This window comes from Mustela nivalis (genome assembly GCF_964662115.1).
Source record: "Mustela nivalis genome assembly, chromosome: 2".
In the NCBI taxonomy this organism is placed as follows: Eukaryota; Metazoa; Chordata; class Mammalia; order Carnivora; family Mustelidae; genus Mustela; species Mustela nivalis.
In genome coordinates, this window is record NC_139021.1 from 167,844,584 (window position 1) to 167,867,224 (window position 22,641).

The window sequence follows — 22,641 nt, forward strand, 5'->3', positions numbered from 1 at the left end:
AGATAGCAGCAGAATTCTACCAGACTTTTAGGCAATGTGCTTTTTTGGCAAATTCCTTTGCCGCATATAGTAATTAGTATGGTATAAATGCTCTGATAAATATTGGTTTAATAGTAGTAGTAACTGAAAGTCGAGTACTTTTTCTTAAGCCGGCATCTTCTGCATTTAAAGAAATTTCTATTTTGGTAGAAATTTTGACAATTAAAGCATGCCAAGACGTCTATCAGTAAGAAACCTTTTTATTACATGAGAGATTTCTTTAGTATCTTACATTTCTTTATCTTTTAAAAACTTAGGTTCACTTGATACATTTTAGCTGTTGCAGAGAAGAGAATAATTATTTTGTACTTGCTTATATTTTTCTATTTGTTCTAGTGATTAATGCCAATGGCAAGTTCCATGGGTGTTACTAGTGAAAAACCACAAGTCTAAAGAAGAATTCAGTAATGAGAATAAAATTTTCTAATATGGTTACTTGCTAACAGCTCTTGAAGGACAGATTTGCTTAGAAAATCATTAACAGCCCTGGGATAAACACATGACATGTTTCTTATATCTTCTAACTCAAGAGAAGTTGAAACTTAATGAACTCATGACTTTGTTTTTTTGTTGTTATCTTGGGGAAAGGTAATGGATAAAGGTAGATTTTAATACCAAACATGGTTTAAGAGCTAAGTTCTTGAAAAGGATACCTAGAATCCAACACAGATAAATTCTTTGCAGATTTGTAATCTGTTGTGAGAATTGTACCAGAAGTCAGAAAGTAATGATTTTCCTTTCATCTCTACTACTGATAGGCTGTGGATGTTATATATGAATTATTTGATTTCTTTGGGTCTTGCTTTCCCTGACAGTAAAAGGAAGAGACCTAAATGATTTCTGAATTCCCTTCTTACATGAAAAGTTTTAGAGTTCTATGAATTTTAAGTTTAGCAATCGTAGGAATATTCTTATTCTGTTGTCTGCAAAACATTTTCCTGATACAATGTATGTGTCTATGCATGCAGCAACACCCCCAACACACACACACAAAATGAAAGAACAGCTGGAAAAATAAGCTTAGAACTTCACTTCATTCAAAACTTGGGATTCTGTAAAATATCTAAAGATTATGGTAACATATGGTGCTATGGCTATAATGATAAAAGCCCGTTTTGTAAGTACTTACTTTGTAATGATAAATAGTAAATAGTTCTATAAAACCAGAATTTATATTGGGAAACCTATGTGTCTGTGTGTATATAAATAATAAAAATATGTTCCTCAAAGCTGTATACATGCACAAGAAAGATAGGTATGATTCTGAAATTCAAACACTATTGAATATTTAGGACCTTGTTTCTTTTGGAAAAATGGTTTTCATTGACTTCTAAGGAAATGTAGAAAGTTAATCTGTAAATGTTATTGTGCTAAATCTTTGTGTGTGTGTTTTTTTCCCCTCTGAGTAGTTTATATCTGCTCAGGCTCTAGAAATCCTGTTTTGTGATTATAACTGTATCATATTACTGCATCAGATCAGTCATTTTAACAGGCCCCTGTGATCATTAAATCAGATATGCCACACCAGGGGGAAAAAAGCACATAGCTGTTAAACAGAACTTTAAGGAAGGATGGCTTAGCTTATTTAAAACATTTTGTCTATAAACAGTCTATAGACAAAGTAGCTGTAGGTCAATATATTGGAATCTTTCTTCCTTACCATTTGAAGAACCAAAGTAGCTTTTCAGTAATGTCCTCAATGCTTTGTTGGTCTGCCAGCCCCTAACTGGGGACATCTTAACTGTCCATCTGTCCTCCTTTCCCTACCCTGTTTCAAGTTGGTAAGGGTTGCTGGGAATGAGATGGGCTAAGTCCACTAGAAATGTATGCTGTCTCTAACTGTAACCTCTTTGTGGGTCAGCCGTTTTCACTTCTTACTGTCTCCTCACAGCGTTTATCAACAGTGACTATTCAGCCTTATTGTTATTTTTTAATGCCCCCAGCAGAGTGTGAGGCAAAAGCGCAAGGTAGGAGTCATCAAAATCACATTCTAGTTTACGGATAGGGCTTCAGTTTCTTTAAAATTAGGTGTAGGATTAAATGATCCTTAAGATCTCTTCTAGTCCAAAAAAGTTCTGTGATTTCTAGTGCCCAATCCTACTTTTTACTCAGTTCTAGTTTTTGAACCAAGAGTTAGGACCCATATCCCTTTACGCCTAGTCTAAAGACATTTCCAGTATATTATTGTGATTCCTATGTCCTCCTTTGCTGAAACTATGGACACTGGTTCAAACTTCGTTTCTGTTTTCTACCATTATACTTTTAGCTCAAATTCCTTGACTCTCCCTACCCCTACTTCTCTTTTGGACATCTAATGCATGCATAAACAAGAGGCATGAACAAGAGTAACAAAGTTTTTACAATAACCAAAAATAAGGAATGGGAATTTCTATCAATAGGAGAATGGCTAAATAAATTATAATATATTCATAACTTGCAGCAGGTGAAAAGAATGTGTGTGTGTATATGGAGAGATTTCCAGGAATATTAAGCTAAAATACAAATTGAAAAATAGTATTTCCAGTATGATCTCATTTATTTAAAAACATAACTCAGTCCTGTATGTAAATATATTGGAAAATGGAGAGATATATGTCAACTTGATACACTTGTTACCTCTGGGGAAGAGAGTGGGAGTCAAGGAGAAGCTATTGTGTTGATTTTATTGTTAGAGTTTTTTTTTTTTTTTAATATTTATTTATTTATTTGACAGAGAGAGATCACAAGTAGACAGAGAGGCAGGCAGAGAGAGAGGGAAGCAGGCTCCCTGCTGAGCAGAGAGCCCGATACGGGATTCGATCCCAGGACCCTGAGATCATGACCTGAGCCGAAGGCAGCGGCCTAACCCACTGAGCCACCCAGGCGCCCCTATTGTTAGAGTTTTTGTAGTAAACGTGTATATTGTGAACTTAAAGATTATTAAAAAGGCAGTACATAAAATCATATTAATTTTTTCCATAGATAATAAGGCTGCAACAGGCCTTCGAAAATAATCCAGTCTGATGCCCTTATTTTACGGATAAGGAAACCTGAGTCCATCTCTACCAAGTTGATTAATGGCAAAGTCAAGATTAGAATCTAGATTTTCTGATTTCCCAAACTAGAACTTTTTCACACTGTCTTCTAACTACAGCTAAAATAAACATTTTTCATGAAGTCTTTTTTCTTAATGATCCAAGGTGATGTGTTCTCTAAATTCCTATCTGTTCACTGTTTGTATCCATTATATGAATTTTAACCTACACGACCCTACCATAATGTCCTCCCTTTCTAGATCATATATGTCCCTCCAGTGAGGGGGGAGGGACTTTAACTTGCTCATTTTTGTATTTGACACAGCATCTTGTGTGTAACAGGTGCTCAGTGAATTATTAATTCATATTTTTGTTTGATTTTTTGTGGCAGACTGTGCACTTCGTGTTAGATTAAGAGAAAAAAGTTAAATGCCAAACCAAATAAACATCTGTTGGGGGGGGGGAGGTTTGTTTTTGTGTATGCTTTTGCTGTTTTGTTTTGCAAAGCCTGCCACTTCAAGATAAAAAGTATTTTAGGAAGGCACATAGTGAGATATTTGCTACCCTGCAAATATCTTCCCTTTCCAAGGAAAATAGTTTGTTCTCCACTAGTGCTTCAGAGAGAACAGTTTGTCCCCATAGGATATTCTAGGTAATATGACCCACTTAGGAAATATGCGGTGATTGTGCTTCATAATGGGACCTCTTGCTAAAGTTTTATCAAGAATGCCTCTTGAGTGTGATGGTTTTACAGATGAAAGTACATTTTTCTCTGTATGTGAATTGGTACAGCAGACCAAGAAACTTGATTATGACTTAAAGTTTTACTATAAATAGCAGAGAAGCTGTGACGGACCTTTTTTTGTTGTTGTGAAAACATTTCCTCAAAATGTTTGGAGCTATTACAAGTGTCTTGCCCTTGATGTCTTGTCCCCTTGTTCTGTTTAAATAGCTCTATAACTTGATATTAGCATCTTACTAAATTTCAGCTTCTTTTTGAGATATAGAATCTTGTCTATGATTTTTATATGTAGTTGTGTTAATTCTGTTTTGGTGCTTTGGTAACTTGGCTTATTCTTTTTCTTTTTTTTAATAAAGGAGGTGCCGGGTTTTATTTATTTATTTATTTATTTTTAAAAAAGATTTTATTTATTTATTTAACAGAGAGATCACAAGCAGGCAGAGAGGCAGGCAGAGAGAGAAGGAAGCAGGCTCCCCGCTGAGCAGAGAGCCCCATTCGGGGCTCGATCCCAGGACCCTGAGATCATGACCTGAGCCGAAGGCAGCGGCTTAACCCACTGAGCCACCCAGGTGCCCCTCTTTTTTTGTAAATAAGGATTTTATTTATTTATTTGACAAAGAGATAGAGAGCACAAGTAGGCAGAGCGACGGGCAGAGGGAGATGCAGAAGCAGGCTCTCCGCCGAGCAGGGAGCCCAGTGCAGACCGATCCTAGGACCCCGGGATCATGACCTGCTTAAAGATCATGCTTAAAGACTGAGCCACCCAGGCGTCCCTAACTTGGTTTATTCTGATAGCTATTTAATTTGACATCATTCAAATCCTGCAGAATTTTTTAAACAGATTTTTTCATGGAAGGTCCCATTATCAGCTAGAACACTGTGCTTGCCAGAGCCTTAGGAAGACTTCCTCTTTTTTTAGAAGGCTAATATTTCTCTTAGTTTAGAATTAATAACTTTAGGAAAACATCATAGAAACTAACAAGTTCCATAAATGTTTCTAGCCAAAGAGATTGTTATTGAAATGGCCAGTTGGTGCTCATAGGTGGGTTTTTTTTTTTTAAGATTTTATTTAACGGATTTTTATTTTTTTAATTTTTTTTTAAAGATTTTATTTATTTGACACAGAGAGAGAGAGCAATCACAAGTGGGCAGAGAGAGAGGGGGAAGCAGGCTCCCTGCTGAGCAGAGCACCGATGCAGGGATGCAGGGATGCGGGGCTCCATCCCAGGACCCTGAGATCATGACGTGAGCCGAAGGCAGAGGCTTAACCCCCGGAGCCACGCAGGTGCCCCGGATTTTTATTTTTTAATTCAGGTCTAATTAGCTTTGTATTAGTTTCAGGTGTACAATATAATGATTCAGCAAATCTATACATTACTCAGTGCTTATCATGACAAGTGTTCCCGTAACCCTTCACCTGTTTCACTCATTCCCTACTCCTCCCCAACCACCAGGTTCTTCTGTATAGTTAAGCATATGTTTCGAGAAAATGGATTTTTGAGGGCATTTTCTGGTTGGTGCTTTAATCTAAAAGTAATTTCTTTCAGGTGGTAGTTCTTTATGGAGAACATTTTTGGAAATGATATAAAGAATTGTATTCTGGTTCTATCTGTGATTTCTTAGTTTAAGTGTAGCAAACCTGGAGCTCAAACATATGTTTGAAACTGGCAGCTTTAATTTGAAAAATGGCCCTTTCTTGGCAAACGAAGGTTAATTAGAGGTTTCTCAACCTTTTTGAGTCCTTTACTAGAGCTTTGAGTACTTTACTAGAGAGGGGTTGGATGCTGGTATAGGTCCAACAGGCAGAGGTTAGGAATAAATAATTTTAAGAATTATTCATCTCTTTGCTTTAGTCTTACCGTTAACACTAAAGTACAGTTGGACCTCTCTTTTCCCCCTCTTCCACTGTTTGCACTTTTACTTGAGATAACTAAGAAATATATTGAAAGTTAGAGTTTGGTTTAGGATTTGTTTCAAACTTCCTTGATCTTGAAAAATTTAGGGTTTGTTTTGAACATTAAATCTAAGACGACTTATGAGAAATAGTCAGATGTCCATGCTAATGTCTCCTAACTGTCTTACATACCATTAACCCCAAGATCATGTTTTCTGATTAAGTTGCTTGGTTTCCGGCACTGACAAAGGACTCCTAGAGGTAATTACAAACAACTGACAGGCACTTGCTAGGTATTGACTGTGTGCTGGGTACTAGGGGATGGGATAAAAGGAGACTAGACTCTGCTTTTGAGGATTTATAGTTTAGGTAGAAGACAAAATATATGATTATTATAAAGCCCCTATAGACAGCATATAATTAAGTGTTAAGTTGTATATGTCCCAGATGGGAGCTGAGCTAAACTCACAGCAGCAGGTTATCATAGGCCAAAACTAGCATGAACAGCTTAGTGTTATGAGCGATTATTCCTGTGACTTGCATGCTTCTTTCTAGGAGTTTGCCAGTTTGGTTTTATCCCATTTTCAATATGTTTTTAAAGGCTTTCAGGAGAAATGCTGCATCTGAAGCCTTTTTGCTTTGTCTTTTAAACATTAAAATATGGGTTGTCATTTATTCTGAAGTGAAATTGAACTTCCAGCAATTAAGCATGGCTAAGATAGATATGGGCCTGGGACTACATTTAAAGACTGTGATAAAGCCTTCTTCATCTCTACTTGCTTTCCTGGTGTGTCTCTAATGGCAGCTAAAATACAGTGTTGTTTTTAGTGGCTGTTTTTCTTACGGAGGGGTGTCTACTATGTTTCTCTCTCTTTTGTAGCAATGTTGGTGAATACCCAAGTGTCTTGTGAAAAGACTTTGTGAAAAGACTTTTTCACAAAGTCTTTTCACAGGAAAATTTAACTGGGACAGTTCAGTCTGCTGTAACTTTGGGTAAATAAGGAAAAGGAAAACCAAAAGCCCATTTCCTTAGCTCTCCATATCTTTTACATGTCATTTTGTTTTGGAGTACTGTTGAAGATGTTCATTTTATTCTAGTAAGTCCTGTATGATAAAGTCTTAGTAACTTTTGTGATCATGTTTGTCACCTTGTAACTTATATTTCTTCTGAGTGCTTCTCAATTTGTCCTTTAATAGAGAACCCAAGTGTGCTTTTATAAACTTTTCTCTAGTACATCAACCTTAGGTCACTGACTTTTAAAAATTTCAACATATTGCCTATCTCTTAAGTTTGCCTAAAAACTAAGATAGGTTGACATGGGATTTTATGCCATTTACAAAAAAAGTCAGTTTTTCATACCATGCTTTGTTTTCTGACACTTTTATCCCAGAGTAATTAGAGCAATGTCAACCCTTTAATATAAAATTAAATGAGAAAATTTGGATTTTCTAATTTGGAAATGGAATAGCTAAATTAGAATAAGGAAGAAATCTAGAATTTTTTTTTTAAGATTTTATTTATTCATTTAAGAGAGAGAGCACAAGCAGGGGAAGGGGCAGAGGCAGACTCACCACGGAGCTAGGAGCCTAACATGGGGCTTGATCCCAGGACCTGAGCCAAAGGCAGCCACTTAACAGACTGAGCCACCCAGGTGCCCCAGAAATCTAGAAATTAAGAAAGGGTACACTAAGATTTGTTTCACCAAAATAATAATGACTAGAATTAGGAAGTATAGTCCCTTGAAGCTTAAAAGAGGAATTTTGGGATTTAAGAAATAAAATGGACAGTCCTGCTTTACATAGGAAAATCCTTATAGGGATTTATTACCCTAATAAAAAATGGAAATAAAATCAAACCACTTTAGATCAGTTCTTTAATAAAACATTGCTACTGGGATTTAGTAAGAAGACGTTAGGGCTATGTTTCTAATATATATATATTTGTGTGTGTGTGCAGATTCTACCTGACTAAAAGTCCTCAATGCTTAATACAACATATATATATACATAATATATATATATATATATGCTTAATACAACATATATATATATAAAATATATATATATTAGAAACATACCCCTAACCCTGAATTTAATATATATATTTATATATATATATATAAAATATATATTTTTATATATAAAATATATATTCAGGGTTCATATATATAGATATATATACATGGAGGGCAACCATCATAATTTCCTGAGCCATCTGTTGGTATCACTGACAAAAATGTACTCTTTAGTATTTGGATCATTGGCGTGACCAATTATGACATTTTTCTCTAGGGTTGTAATGTCTTTGGTTTTTCTATCTTGATTTACTTTATTCCAGTCTGATTCACAATTATTTCTTTACAGAACAGCTTGTATTTGGCATAGCTGTTAAAAAAAAAAAATCCAGTCTTTTTCTAAATAAGGTTCTTTTTCAATTGGAAATTCCGTCTTTGTAGTTAAAACATTTGTAAACATAACACAATTTAGATAGAGCTGAATGACTTTGCAAGACTGCTATTTTTGTAATGCAGGAGGCTTTTCCTAAAGAGCGATTTGGTGATCCTGGACTCCTAAAACTCCTTTGAAAAGCAGTTGGAATTTACTGCTGTATGTATTGGGTCAGATGATGGAGGAAACATGCATCTGCTGGCTTGCAATGTTCAGGAATTATCAGTGTGTTTGGAAGAAAATACTGAATACGGTTTGGGTGTTATTTTACATCATTTAAAAGGATCCTTCGTATATCTTTTGTCTCCTAAGATTAGAGACTTTGGTGATCCTAGAGATATTTTAGGACTTTCATCCTGTGAAATCTCTAATATCTGAAAGGAAATACAGCTAAGTGGGACAAATTTATCCTCCAAATTCTATCACCTTCTTTGGTTGGAGCAATAGTTTTTGTGTCCTTATTGGAATATACTTAAGCAAACCATATAATCTGTCCTGCAGAAAAGCCTCGATTTTGATTGGCAGTGGTAAGAAACTGGTAAGCCTGGCTTTTTGTCTTCAGATTCATAGAGCAGTACAGATTTGTTCTGGAATCAAGATGTAATGGCACTTGTGCAGCAGGCCTTTTTGGACAGAAAGCTATATTGGTATTGAGTTAAGGCTGGAATCATAGAAAATAAATATCAGATCTCTGATTCTTCTCTCACTTAATTTTTTTCCTGGGTTTATCCAAAGGAGTGTTAAACTAAGATTTAGAGATAGAAACAAGTCATAAATTTGAACCCAGTTTTTTTTGTTGTTGTTGTTGTTGTTTGTTTTTGTTTTTTTAACTGATGAATACCTTTTCCTTTTCAGAGGGTCTTAAAAAGTAAAGTTAATTAAAAAGAAAAAGAAGTAAAGTGCAGATTCTACCTGACTAAAAGTCCTCAATGCTTAATACAACACTGAAAAAATTTCTCTTTTATTAGAAGAGAGTACGCCCAGAATCGGAGCCAGGTGTTACGCAAAGCCGCCTCTAGAAGTAACTTTCAAAAACTACACTTCAGTTGGACTCTTTGTAGTCATAAAAAAAAAATGTGATACAGTATAATGAAAGAGAAAGATCAGAAGGGTTATGTAACTTTGAAATAAAGATAAACCAAAACATTAATTCTCTGTCATCGCCAGGACTGTGGCATGTTTAAAATTATCTGACTCTTATGTTTTTAGAGAGTCTCAATTCCCAGGGAATACCTCAGGATTATTATTATTAATTTAAAATGACACATTGGCCAATCGTTCCTCTTTGTTACCGTTTTCCTGCCCCAAATTTTACTCCCCCAAACCAAATAAAACAAAAAGCAAATAACCCTCCATTTCGGTTTCAGGAAAATTTTTCTAAAATGGGACTTTAAAAATAATCCCTGGCTCACCTGACTGAATTGGCAGATGTCCAGCAATGCCAGACCATTTGCCCTCTGCCAGGAGTAAGCGCGGTCACCACTTGCAATCATTCAGTTCCCCACGTCAGGTTCCTCATACTCAGTACGAACTGTGGCTCTCCTCTTCCAGAGACGTGTTCATTCTTAGGCCAGAGTGTTCCTCTTACGTTTAATAAATTGTGTCTTTCCTTCTAAGTGAGTACACCCCCTCTTAAAATGAACAATTATCCTCATCACATCTTATTAGCGGGGCCATGTCTAAAAGCACTGTGCTGTTTTCATTTTATACTTCTCAATGGACATTTATAATCCAAAGCCTTCTTCAAGCATGCTGTTCGTGCTGTGTGGCATCACTGTCTTATTAAAGATAAGTAACACTATTTCTTCGTTTCCTCTACCATCCTGGGCTATATAATTTGATGCAATGAAAGACTTGCCCTGGGCTATGGGGAAGAGTGGGGCTGTGAGTGTTAGAGTCACACTTTTCCAGAAGAATAGACTAATGCTTGTTGTGTGTATTTTGTGTATAAAACTGGGGCAGTGTCTTACAGAACGTTATCACTGCGTCTCAAATCTGACTTGCCAGCACGTAGGAAGTTTGTTTTGGTTTCAAAATGTACTTTACCCCATGGTGGCTGGCAGGGTACAATACTATTGACATCACTGTGTTTCAAATAGAAAATTAACAAGTAGCTACTGTTGTGACTGCAGATTGCCTTCCCAGTCCCTGTGAGAGAATGCTTTTTCTTTGGACAGCAGCACTTCTCGGCCCCTTGGTACCATTAAATCAGCCAATGGGGGCTGCCAGAATAGGGATGAACACTCACAAAAAGCTGAAGAATAGGAAAACTGTTAATAATGCAAAAATCTTTAATCAGTTTCCAAATTGATGTGCAAGATAAATAATTGTTAAACATTTCTCTCCCACCCACAGCTAAGTTTTGACAGTAGGCCAGGTTCAGAGCCTGATCTCTCCAGAGAGGAGTATCCTTTCCCTCCGCCCAAACCCCTGGAGAGTTGCCAAAGGAAAATAAGCTATTTTGTATTTAGAACAAATTGCCACTGTTTTCTCCAGTGATGTAGCCCTATTTCCCAGACTTTGAAACTTGGAATACAGAAAGTTCTTGTGTGACCAAAGAAGAAATATGGTGAATGAATGATCAAGTTTTTTTTTTCCCCCTAAAACCGAGTACTCATAAACAGATAAGAAAGGGGATAAGATATATGTAGGGAAGCTAAATTTAGCATAGAGTGGACGTCAAGTGAACAATTTCTCTTAAATCACTTTGTAAATTAGGTTCCTTATGGGGGTTTTCAGTGAAGAATATATGCCTCTGGAACCAGATTTTAATTATTTTTTTCAAAGTATTTTTTCAAAAGTCAAGTTTTCCTTAGAGATGAATGCAGGACAGTTCAAAAAATTGTTTATGTGTCCTGCACTGGAGGCGTCAACTGGTCAGCAGTCCTGTGATCTTTAAAGCTGCAGATACTAGTTTCTCATGTTATTAGATGGGATAAAAAGCAAATGTTCATTTAATTTTTTTTCTCTCTTGCATTGTAGAGTATTTTCTTTTATACTTTCTTCTCTTATACCTGAGTTTGCTTAGCTGTGTCTTTTCTATTTTTTTCCTAGTAATGGCCTTCCTGCCATTATACTTTTTATTATTATTTCTTGAACAACAGCTGGAACAGAGGGCCAGAATTAATTCAGCCAATATTTTTACTTGCAAGGAGGCTTATTAATTGGTGACCAAAAAATTGGATTAGAAAAAATTATCGGTGAATTTCATTTGACATTGTTGTCTTAGTCCTCCATCACTGTAAATATTTGGATAAATCGCTCTAATGGCTGCAATTCTTAGTCCTCTACTTCACTATTAAAAGAGATGTTGGCCCTAATCAGGAGTGAGGTTGGAGACTGTCAGTTCACTCTCCATGTAGTCCGTCATCTTTGGTGGTAACCTCAGCTGCACACACAAATCCCCAGCGTACCGTTCTGGCATCCATAAGCAGTTCTCTCATGAATGTCGGCCTGACATCTGAATACACTGTTTGGAGGCCCTAGTATTGTTACCTCAACTTTGGTGAGTTTGAGAGTCCCAAAAATATCCACTAGAAATTATGTTACATCCCCCTCTCCACTGTGCATCAGTTATTCTGTTAGTTACTAGAAAAACTGAAATGACTTAAAGTATGGGTTCAGTCTTATCTAGAAAGTAACTAAAATACAGTGTGGTTAGTGTGAAAATCAAGTATTAATTTTCTGAGGAAGGGCTATATCAATGAAGATGTCATAGAAGAAACAGTAGTTTGGCTGTGGGCTGGTAAAGGAGTTAGATGTTCACTCCATAGGCATTGGAGAGGAGGACATTCCGGGTAGAGAAATGGGTAGATACAAAAGTGCATTTGGTTTGTGGAAGAGGTTTGCAAGGTATGGGGAAGGGGAAGTGAGGCAAGAAAGGTGGTGGGCCGAAGGCCAAGTGATACAGCATCTTCAAACATAAAAATTACTACTGGCATCTTTTAAAATTTTTACAGCATCTAGTTCAGGTGCAGCTCATTGTTTACTGATGATCATTGCTGTTGACTGAATGCCGTTTCATCCTCTTCATATCTCTGAGATGAAAGACGACATAAAATTTCAGCCTACATGGAATCTGTGCAGTTTGAGAAAGACTTTATCTTTTTTTGTTGTTAATTTAGTGAGTACTCACGTCTCTCACCATCTCTTCTCCCTGACTCCACTTTCCCTCCTTCACTAAACCTTTGAAAAACACAATCCCAGTTATGATTCAGAAATGATGTTCTGAATTCTAAAGCTCTTTAGTGATCTGAGGTCATTTGCTCTAGTAGTTTGAACAAATTCTGGGAGGTCTTGGGATGTGACATAAAATTGTGCAAGATTTTTTTAAAGTCTTTTTTTGCCTTAAAAGTATACTTTGCCTTATTTCTGCTTATTTTCATATAAAATAGTATTTTATTCCAAATTTTTGAGGAAAAGTATGATTTCTGGAAGTCATACTACAGTATATTTAACCTTCTGGCTGTAAATATTCTCTGGCTAAGATTTTATTGGGAGACTGTGATTTTCTTCCAAGAGTGAGTAAAGTGTATCCCAACTTTAACTGATTTCATTTAATTGTATATAGATGAGCCCTTCAGTGATAAGGTGGACAATGTGACTATAGAATAATTTATATTATCATAATATTATATAGTATGTATAATTTATATAATTTGAAGTTTCATTATAATACCTGCCAATATTCCTATCTGGCTATTTTACAAGATACCAATCGAATTACAAAAAATATTAGTGAAAGCAGCTTTTTTTTTTTTTTTTTAAAGTGAGAAGAAAGTCCTAGCTGTTCTGAGTTCTTGTTTTGTTGTCATGAAGCCCCATGACAGAACAGTCCGCTCTGATGCTAAGGAAATGCCGTTGACCATCATTTACCAAGTTACAACCTGACAGTTAATAGCTCATTTATTTTTTGTGAAGCAGTTAGCATGTAAGTTGTAAGTGAAATGTATATTTAGCACGTGCTATTTCACGGGAATAACTTGTCTGAGTTTTCTTATTTCACAAACATAAACAGCTTGACAGCAAAAAATGATCATATTTGTTTTCATAAATAAGATCCATGAGTAGCATGTGTGCACCTGATATCTGGATTCATTTTTAATGTCATTTTTCTTAAGAAGAAAGTAGGCATATAAATTTTTTGTGTATCTTTAGAGATTTTCAGAAGATTCTCAACCCATTAAATATTAGAGAAACACTGAAATAAGAATGTGTAGGATAAGCAGCTAATTGCTGTCATGTGCAGAAGTGGTGTGTAGGGAGTTGGGAAACCTGGCCACAAGCCACTGCAGCTTTGAAGAATGTGGCTCAAGGGAGGACTCTTAGTCATTGCGTAACATTCGGCAGAGAGGAAAGTACAAGTGCTGTCCCTATCACTTGACTTGTTTTCCATTTTGCTTTAGTTCCTTGGCAAAGTTTTGATAATCCTTAGTGGAGGAGTGAGAGACAAGCAAGTTGCAGTGAAGGGACCGGGCCTCAAAGGACACCAGCCAGTGCATGGTTTGTGAGGCTGGGCAGGCGTTAAATTTCATATTGTTGTTGGGCAGAGGGATTAGAGTTTTAAGAGACGACTTGAAAAACATCATCCTATGGTACTTGCGATTTTTTTCTGAAAGGGGATTCTTTCCTCTCTCCTCCCTCAACACTGTGTGCTGCTTGTGGTCGATATACCTGTGCCTTAAAATATCACAGCTACTAGGATAGCAAAATCATTTCCCCCCATGTTCTGTGATATTTCAGTTTGGCAGTAGAGTTTACAAGGTTTGAAATCAAAAGCAGCGTTGGTTCCTTCAGGGAAAAATGATCCCAATCTACCAAAATAAAAGCCAAACAGACTCTAATTGTTCCTTTTCCCACAAGGGGCTTGCCCTTTCTGAAGGTGTGGGTTAGTTCGATAGGACCTTCTCTCCAGCAAGGTTAGTCACTGGAAATTGCCTCATCCCCTGGGTAAAACCCACTTTTAAATCTATTTTAAAACAGACCTCAAAGTGTCTTTGAAAATAAAAGTGCTTTGCTATCTCCATTCTCTTGCCCCCTCCCTCTCAGCAAGGAGATTCCAGTTTTCTCACAGGGCACCCCTGCGCAGTGTCTAATCATCATGCTCAATTAGGAAAGATTTACACTGTAGAGTTTTTATTGAGCCCTCCCTGTGCTGTGAAAAATTAAATAAATGCTAACCAGGGGGCTAAATTCTTTTCTTGTTTTCCACCAAGGCTAGTTCCATAAATTTTACAATGTCAGGTTTTTCTATTGGTTGTTAGTTTGGTGTTCATCGGAACATTCAGAACATCAGCCTTAACTTTCCCCAACCTTCCTTTTTTAAAATTTTATTTTAAAGATTTATTTATTTTAGAGAACGTGCGTGGATGTAAGCCGGAGGTGGGGGGTTAAAGGGAGAGGGGGAATCTCCAGTAGACTCCTCACTGAGTGCAGAGTCTAACATGCGGCTCTATCTCACAACCCTGAGATTATGACCTGAGCCGAGATCAAGATTCACCTTGATTTCTTGCTCAACCAAGCCCCCCAGGCACCCCCCTGACCCCCAGACTTCTTAACCAGCTTCGACTAAAGGTGCAGGGCTATACCATTCGTGAACCCTTCTTTTCTGTGTCAGCTCTTCAACTTCTTGGAGATTTGAAAAATATCATTTTATGCCACTCGCAAATTTTTTCTGAGTGTGTAAGGATTTTCAAATCAAACCAAGGTTGTTGGGTTTTTTTGTTTTGTTTTGTTTTCCTCTTGTCCTCTTTTCTTCCTCCAGTGTCTTACGGTCCATGATTTGGCAACCCCATATGAGAGGCTCCTGAGCCACTGGTCACGTGAGAATGAAGGCAAGAAAAGAAAGGACCAGATGGCATCAAAAGATATGCCTTTCTAGGTCGTTGGTGGTTAAGCTTGCAATCTGGTCACCAGCAGGGAGACCATGGGGGAAAGGGTGGAGAGCAGCACAGCACCATTGTAAGGGCAGAATTCTGCTGTACAGTGTGTTTCAGTAATCTGCTGGGGTGAAAAAAGTTACACGTCAAGGTGAATGAATTTTCTGGTTAGACTTCCCAGTTTATAGTCACAGGGTATTACATTGCTCTTGCAAGGGTGAATTCATCTAAAACCGGCATAATAAGCACATGTGGAAAACTGTGCAGTATATTTGGATGGAAGTTTTGAAAAGTGTGGCTCCCACTTGGTCAGTTTCTGTCCTTCAACTGCCATTTACCTTTTGTTACTCTCTTCTCCAAATGCCTGATTCTCCTACCAGTATAAAAACTGGAGGGAATGACATTTGGCTCTCACAGGGACCTTTCCCCACAGGAGAGCAAAGGACATCATTTACCATCCATTCTTCATACTCTTACCTATTTTAAAAGATTATGTTTATAAAACATGGAAAATGGCATCACTGGTCTTTGTGAGACATGATAACTCAGGGCATGTTTTCTTAAGCTATAACTTGGAGCACATTTATAATTACTTGACTGAAGAAATGTTCAATAGGAGCTAATAAAAAATATTTTAGAGGGTAGTCTGCCTTGCTGTTCATCTAGCCATCCTGCATGTTGACTCCCTTGGCTCGGGCAGATTCTGATTTGTCAGCGCTGTTGCAGACCACCAGACTCCTGAACTTGGCTGTTACTTCCTTACCGAATTCCAGCTTCGTTGTTTTCCCCTGAAAGAAAAGAGTAACTTGATTTCACTTCATGAACTGAGTCCCGTACTCTTTTAATTGCCTGGAAAAGGCTTGCTTTTCTGTAGACAAATCCAGTATCCTTCAAGTCCAAAGTCAAGTTTCAACTACTAAGTGTGCTTTCTCCAGTTACAATCTCCTCTTTTATTCAGATTCTGTTGCCCTTGAATTCCGTGTGACTCATTTCATTATGAACCAGATGAAACAAAGAATATATTTCATTCTGTAGCCTAGATTATAAACTCCTAAAGTTCACATTTCTTTTTTTACTTCCACCACTCAAGCAAGCGTGTGGAATATTGCTGAATATACAAAGTCATGTAGTAAATACATATCTCGATGATAAGAAGAAAGAGAAAAAAACATAGACATTTCATGATGTTAGTTGATTTCTACCTAGATTTTAAAGATTTTATTTATTTATCAGAGAGAGAGAGGGAGAGAGCGAGCACAGGCAGACAGAATGGCAGGCAGAGGCAGAGGGAGAAGCAGGCTCCCTGCCGAGCAAGGATCCTGATGTGGGACTCAATCCCAGGACGCTGGGATCATGACCCGAGCCGAAGGCAGCTGCTTAACCAACTGAGCCACCCAGGCATCCCTCTACCTAGATTTTAATATGACTTAGATCTGAAAAACAGAAAACCGAAGCACCCATTTTTTCCTTGATGTAAAACTCTAGTAAGGGGTCATTGTGAAGTTCCTTAAACTAAATGTAGAAGATATTTCCTGTATATACACTGAACTTCAGGGGTTAAGTAAACAAAATTGACAAGTTATTCTTGTGCCAACATACTTGTTAACTTTACTAGTTAGTTGCTTTATTAACTTTTTTAGATGCCTGAATTCAGGGCCCCCTTGGGAGCCTCTAGTTCTTAGCAAGAAGACCACCAGTCTTTGTCTCCGTCCTCCAGTCGTATCGTAGGAGTGCAGTTATTAGGCATATATGCTAGAATAATTCTAATGAAGAGTTTAAAGGCACTTTTTACTATGGATTTTTTTGTTTCGTTGTTTTGCTACTGTTATAGTCTGCCCAGCAGAAGCACTAAGTGATCACGTGAGTCTTCACTCAAGAGGTTTTCCAGTTAAAAATGAGAATTTTACTAAAGGTTCTGTGATTTGGGGTAGCACAGCAGGGCAGCACAATGACTTTAAAATTGTTAAGTCTCATTAAGGGGAATCCATTGATATACCTTTAATTTAGGGAAAAATTTAAAATTCCTTTATCTACATCAGTTATGTCAGATTTCAGCCTAGAGCCAACTATTAGATTTGAACTACTGAACTCAGTAAAGAGGTTTGGAATGGATATACTAACGGACCCTTGACCAAAGCTGGGGTAGTGGGTGCTGGAAGAATCTTGACAGTTCATTACCAAACTCTGACCTCCGGACTCTTCATTATTCTTGCTTGTCAGTGACATAATTGGTTGCTTACTGTCCTCTCCTGCCCCTCTTTCAGATTGCTAGCATTTCAGAATTTCACTTATTATTTCTTGTGTAGTAAGACCAGGAAAGCAGAGTTTGGTAGGTGAACTCATAAAATCATTTTGGCCCTCATTGAGAGGATGATGTGTTTTGTTCCTGGTACAAATGAGACAGTTGCTAAATTGTCAGTTACAACTCTTTAAGGAATAAGGATAAACTGTGAACACATTTGTGGATTTTCTTTTCAGATATACTATTTATTAATTGCTAAATTATGTTATGCCTATGAAGCAAAGAACCAGAGATGTGGATTCACATTGTGTTAGTATACAGTTCAGTACCCAGAATGCTCATCATGGTGATCGTAGTACCTTTAGGATACAGAGAGGGTAAAACCATGAGACTCTGTGCTAGCATTTTCAGTAGAAAATTTCCCTAAGTTGTCCATAGGTTGGGTGTATTAAAGAATGGAATAATTTTTTTTTAAGATTTTATTTATTAATTTGACAGAGAGAGATCACAAGTAGGCAGAGGCGGGCAGAGAGAGAGGGGGAAGCAGGCTCCCCACCGAGCAGAGAGCCCAACGCGGGCCTCGATCCCAGGAACCCAGGATCATGACCTGAGCCGAAGGCAGAGGCTCCAACCCACCGAGCCACCCAGGCGCCCCAAGAATGGAATAATTTTTGTAAGGAGTTTTGTCAGGGCACCGGGGTGGCTCAGTTGGTTAAGCGCCTGCTTTTAGCTCAGGTCCTGATCCCAGGGTTCTGGGATCAAGCCCCGCAATGGACGTCCTGCTCAGCAGGGAGCCTGCTTCTGCCTCTCCTTGTGTCCCTCCCCCTGCTCGTGTTCTCTCTCAGATAAACAAATAAAAATCTTAAAAAAAATTTTTTTTTTGTTACTTACCTTTTTCCAAATGTGTAGAAAATTGGAGGTGGGATAACGAAAGAGAGAGGTGAGGGAGAGAAATAAAAATTTAAAACTAAGGAACTGGTGCACTGAGATGTTAGGAAGCAGGGGACTGTTTCTTGGGCTGTTGTTTCAGTGGCTGAAGTTGACCACAGAGCCATCTATTTTGCCTAACCCTGTCCTAGCCGGTCATACCATTTTGCTGTTTCTAATGTGTAGAATCATAAGAAGTTGGCATTTTTATGAGTGAGACTTGTATATCAGAATTTTTTCTGTGGTTCAACCTAACATAACAACAGGTAACACTGCAGGATGGCTACAGTTGTAGGGAGAGGTGTGTGTGGGTGTGTGTACGAGATGGGAGAGAAGAAATGGAAATTCCTGAGCATTTTCTACTCCCTGGGGTTATTCCAGCTGAAAACTTCTACTGTAGCCTGTCATTCTAGGCATTCAAAATCAATACAGTTAATTGCCCTGGTATGCCTTCCTACTTCCACATTAGTACACTTGGAGACAGTTTATGGGGTGGCTTAAAAATAAAGCATCTCTGACAGAGATTACCCCTGGGGAGAGTAATCTGAAGTGACTGTGTCTGCGGAGTACAAACGTCATGGTAGAGCCCGAAAACCAGTAAGCGTGCCTGTACTTGCACGTACTTTGCAACTGAAGAATTAGGGGTGTAAAATGGATATAGACTAAGTAATCTGTGAATTATTATTTGTCTTAAAATAGGCTTTAGGAGGTTTCTAGTGCAATATTTAGGCTGTGCTGATTTGACTTTTGTTGTCTTTTGTAGACGAGCTCATCTGCGCCTGTGTTTAGAACGCTTAAAAGTTCTGATTCCGCTAGGACCAGACTGTACCAGGCACACAACACTTGGTTTGCTTAACAAAGCCAAAGCACATATCAAGGTGAGAATTTCTTTCATATTTGTACGTGATTGTCTCAGCCCTTGTTTCATTATAAGCAATGATTCCTGTTCATAAACATCAGCTAGCTCACTGTGCCCTCCTTAATAACTGACCTCAAGAGGAATCTTCCTGAAAACTTTTCAGCTAATCTGATGGGAGCAACATAACCTGATTAAACTAAATTGTTTTGACAGCATGGCCATCTGAGGAGCTGGGAATACTAGGAAAATGACAATTACTCTGCTGATCTGCAGAAGGCAGGCAATTGTGCCCTCTGGTGGAGATGACGTTTGGCTGTGTCCTCCAGTATTTTTCCATTGAACTAGAGCGCAGAGCAAGTTTCTCTGTTATGGAGATAACTTCACAGACTTTGCGAATTCCATACCGTTACAGTCATGTAGCGTTCATTACACACAGAAAGAAAAGAAAAATGAAGAAAATTATTTTTGATGTTTAAAAATACGTATTTATATATGTTTTTAGATACACACATGTATATACCTGTATATTCAGATCTTCTCTGCCCAAGAAGAAAACTTTTAAGATGTTAGGTAAGAATGAATTTTATTGTTTGTACTGGACTGTACACGAGTATCATTTTATCATTTTAGAAACTTGAAGAAGCTGAAAGGAAGAGCCAGCACCAGCTAGAGAACTTGGAACGAGAACAGAGGTTTTTAAAGCGGCGATTGGAACAGCTGCAGGGTCCTCAGGAGATGGAACGAATACGAATGGACAGCATTGGATCGACTGTTTCTTCAGATCGTTCTGATTCAGAGCGAGGTAGGCTGTTTGCTTCTTCCCTAATGAAATACTAAGCATCCCCGTATCTAGATTTAGGCAGGGTACGTTGGAAAGCCCTGTATTTGCTTTCTTCTCTGAAGCCAGTACTGCACCATTCTGGATTTTGTGCAGTCACAACATGGTCAAGCAATGCTGGAGTGAACTGTAGAACTTTTTTTATTCTTTATTATGTAGGTACGTATTTTTAACGTTCTACTTTGAAACAATTTTTTGAAAGATTTTATTTATTTATTTGAGAGAGATAAAATAGTGACAGAGAACATGAGCTGTGAGGAGGAGAAGCAGACTCCCCACTGAGTAGGGAGCCCAATGTGGGGCTCAATCCCACGACCCTGGCATGACCTGAGCGGAAGGCACTGTGTAACCAACGGAGCCACCAGGCGCCTCTCTACTTTGAAACAATTTTCAACTTACAGAAAAGTTGTGTCTTATATAGAAAATGGTAGAGTTCTCATATATTCTTCACCCAGGATTCCCTACTATTAACATCTTTTGTAGACATAATAGTTCCTGCAACCAGAAAATTAACATTCATGTAATATTATTAATCAATAGACATTACTCATATTTCACCAGTTTTCCCACTAATGTCCTTTGTCTGATCTAGGATCCAATGCAGGATCCAACATTGCATTCGGTAGTTCCTCAGTCTCTATGACCATGACACTTTTGAAGAATACTGGCCAGTTATTTTATATAGTGTCTTTCAAGTGTCTGAGGTTTTCTTACTATTAAGTGGAGGTTTTACATTTGGGGGGAAGAAATATCACAGAAGTGATGTGCTCGTCTCAATTTGTTGTATTAGGAAGATACATGATGTTATGTTTCATAACTGGTCATGTTAATTTTTATGTTTGTATTTTAAAGGTCACACCCTTCATTTCTCTTTCCATCTGTCCCAGATTGTTTGTCTTTGGCAGAATGAAAGATAAGAACAAACCAGAAATTTTGTTTGAATTTTACTGATCCGTTCATCTAAAGCTCCTACCACATCAGTCCTCACAACACAATAGAAGATCCCAGAGATGAATTGTCATGATTTGAAGCTTTATATTAGGGAAAATAGAGCTCATGAGATCTTGAGGATTCTAAAACAAAGAATTGTTTGTAAGGACAAAAGAATTTCTTTTGACTTTTTATATGGAAGTTTTCAAACATACACAAAAGTAGAATAGAATATTGAATTCTCATGTACCCATCATCCAGTTTCTTATATTCCGTAGAAGCATTTCAAATTGATTTTTGATCCCTTTTAACACAACCCTAGGAGTCCTTGGGTTTGTTGTTTTTGTTTTGCTGTGTAAGTTTGTTTTTATGTGGCACCCAATTTCAGAGAACAAAAGTTTATCAGAGGCAGCAGCAGGAACCTTGGGGACATGCTGCATCTGTCTGACAATTGTAGCAAGAATGACCCCACATTAAGGGGCAGACCTTGATCCTAGTCTTTCTTCTGCTGGTTAGTAGCTGTCTGACTTTGTTAGGTCTGCAGGTTTTAGCTGCCCTTCCTGCTGTTAACTCCTCCTTGTACCCACCCCACCTCCAAATTTGAGAAAGAGGGTGTCTTCATCATTATAGTTCTCATTTTTTTTTAGTAGTCCCCATGTGCTAGAACCTCTTTTCCTGTTCTCATCTAGAAGCTCTTTCCCAGTATTACATGGGACTTTTAGTGAGATCTCCAGTCCATTTGGCTAGACCAGTCTCTCATTTTACTTTGTGATGATTGAGTACAGCGAGCTCTGTTGGATAGGGTGTTTTGATTCTATTTTCTAATTGTAGGTTGGATGAGTATTCTGTGATACCGGGAAAGACCAAATAGCCTGTGAAGCATTATGGATGTAAAACAAATAGTTATGAATTCATAGGATTGTTTGGACAGCTTGTTTGGACAGATGCCTGCATTTTAGAAACAGATTTCTAAAACTTTTTGAAGCAACAAGCCCTTTTGAAAATAATACTCTTTGAAATAACTTACTCTGCCTTCTTGGGCTCAGCAAGAATTCACTTTTCCTAAAGCAGTTGTGATCAGTGTGAACCCTTAGAATCAGTGCCAGATACGAAACATCAGACTTTGAGCTTAAAAGAATTGAAGAATCTTGAGTTCATTCTGGCTGTTCTGGGAGAGAACAGTTTTTCAACTGCCTTTTGTTTTTTAAAATGTATACTATATTTTATGTAGTATTGGTGATTACATATGTAGTAGTTAACACACTGTTGATAGCCAGTCATGTATTTAGGGAGTCCTATTTAGGGAGTATTTAGCCAGTCATATGTATTTAGGGATTAAAAAATCATGTTTGATTTTGAAGTAAAGTTAAATACCATCACTGAAATGCTTTTGCTGTTATCTTTGCTTAGATCTCACTATAATCCAGAGACTTTTCAGGCTCACACCCTCATTTCAAGCTGTATTTCATTCAAGGAAATTAAATCGAATTGAATATAAATCCCTCAGCGTTCACTCTATAATGACTGGCTTAGTTTGGTTACTGGGTAGTCAGAGGTGTTTGTGATGAATCCTAGAAGTCTGTAGAACTGTCTGTAGAATGAGACTGCCAAAGGCAAGAATAAATGGATAAATTTTCTAGTTCACCTATACTAAACTAATACTTTTTTCCCTCTTTAAGGCAACTCTGATTAATAAACAACACTGAGAATTAGTTTCTAGTTTAATGCAAAACAGATGTAGTTAAAGCACTTGGGGTTGGGATTTTTTAATATTAAGCACCAATTCCCAAATAGGCTGAGTTCTTTTGGTGGGAGGTCCAGACGGACTGG

At 37.7% G+C, this 22,641-nt stretch overlaps 1 protein-coding gene and 1 long non-coding RNA gene across 5 annotated transcripts in view; one reads left to right on the top strand and one right to left on the bottom strand.

Moving 5' to 3' along the window:
* LOC309859477 overlaps positions 1-22,641 on the bottom strand; it is a 173,127-nt gene that overhangs the window by 81,051 nt on the left and 69,435 nt on the right. The window lies entirely within an intron of this gene.
* MXI1 (MAX interactor 1, dimerization protein) overlaps positions 1-22,641 on the top strand; it is a 59,837-nt gene that overhangs the window by 34,395 nt on the left and 2,801 nt on the right. For all 4 annotated transcript variants that reach the window (XM_082720185.1, XM_082720187.1, XM_082720188.1 and 1 more), the window contains exons 3-4: positions 18,948-19,062; positions 19,674-19,845. In XM_082720185.1, the coding sequence (XP_082576311.1) occupies positions 18,948-19,062; positions 19,674-19,845 (287 nt within the window). The remainder of the gene's footprint in view (positions 1-18,947; positions 19,063-19,673; positions 19,846-22,641) is intronic.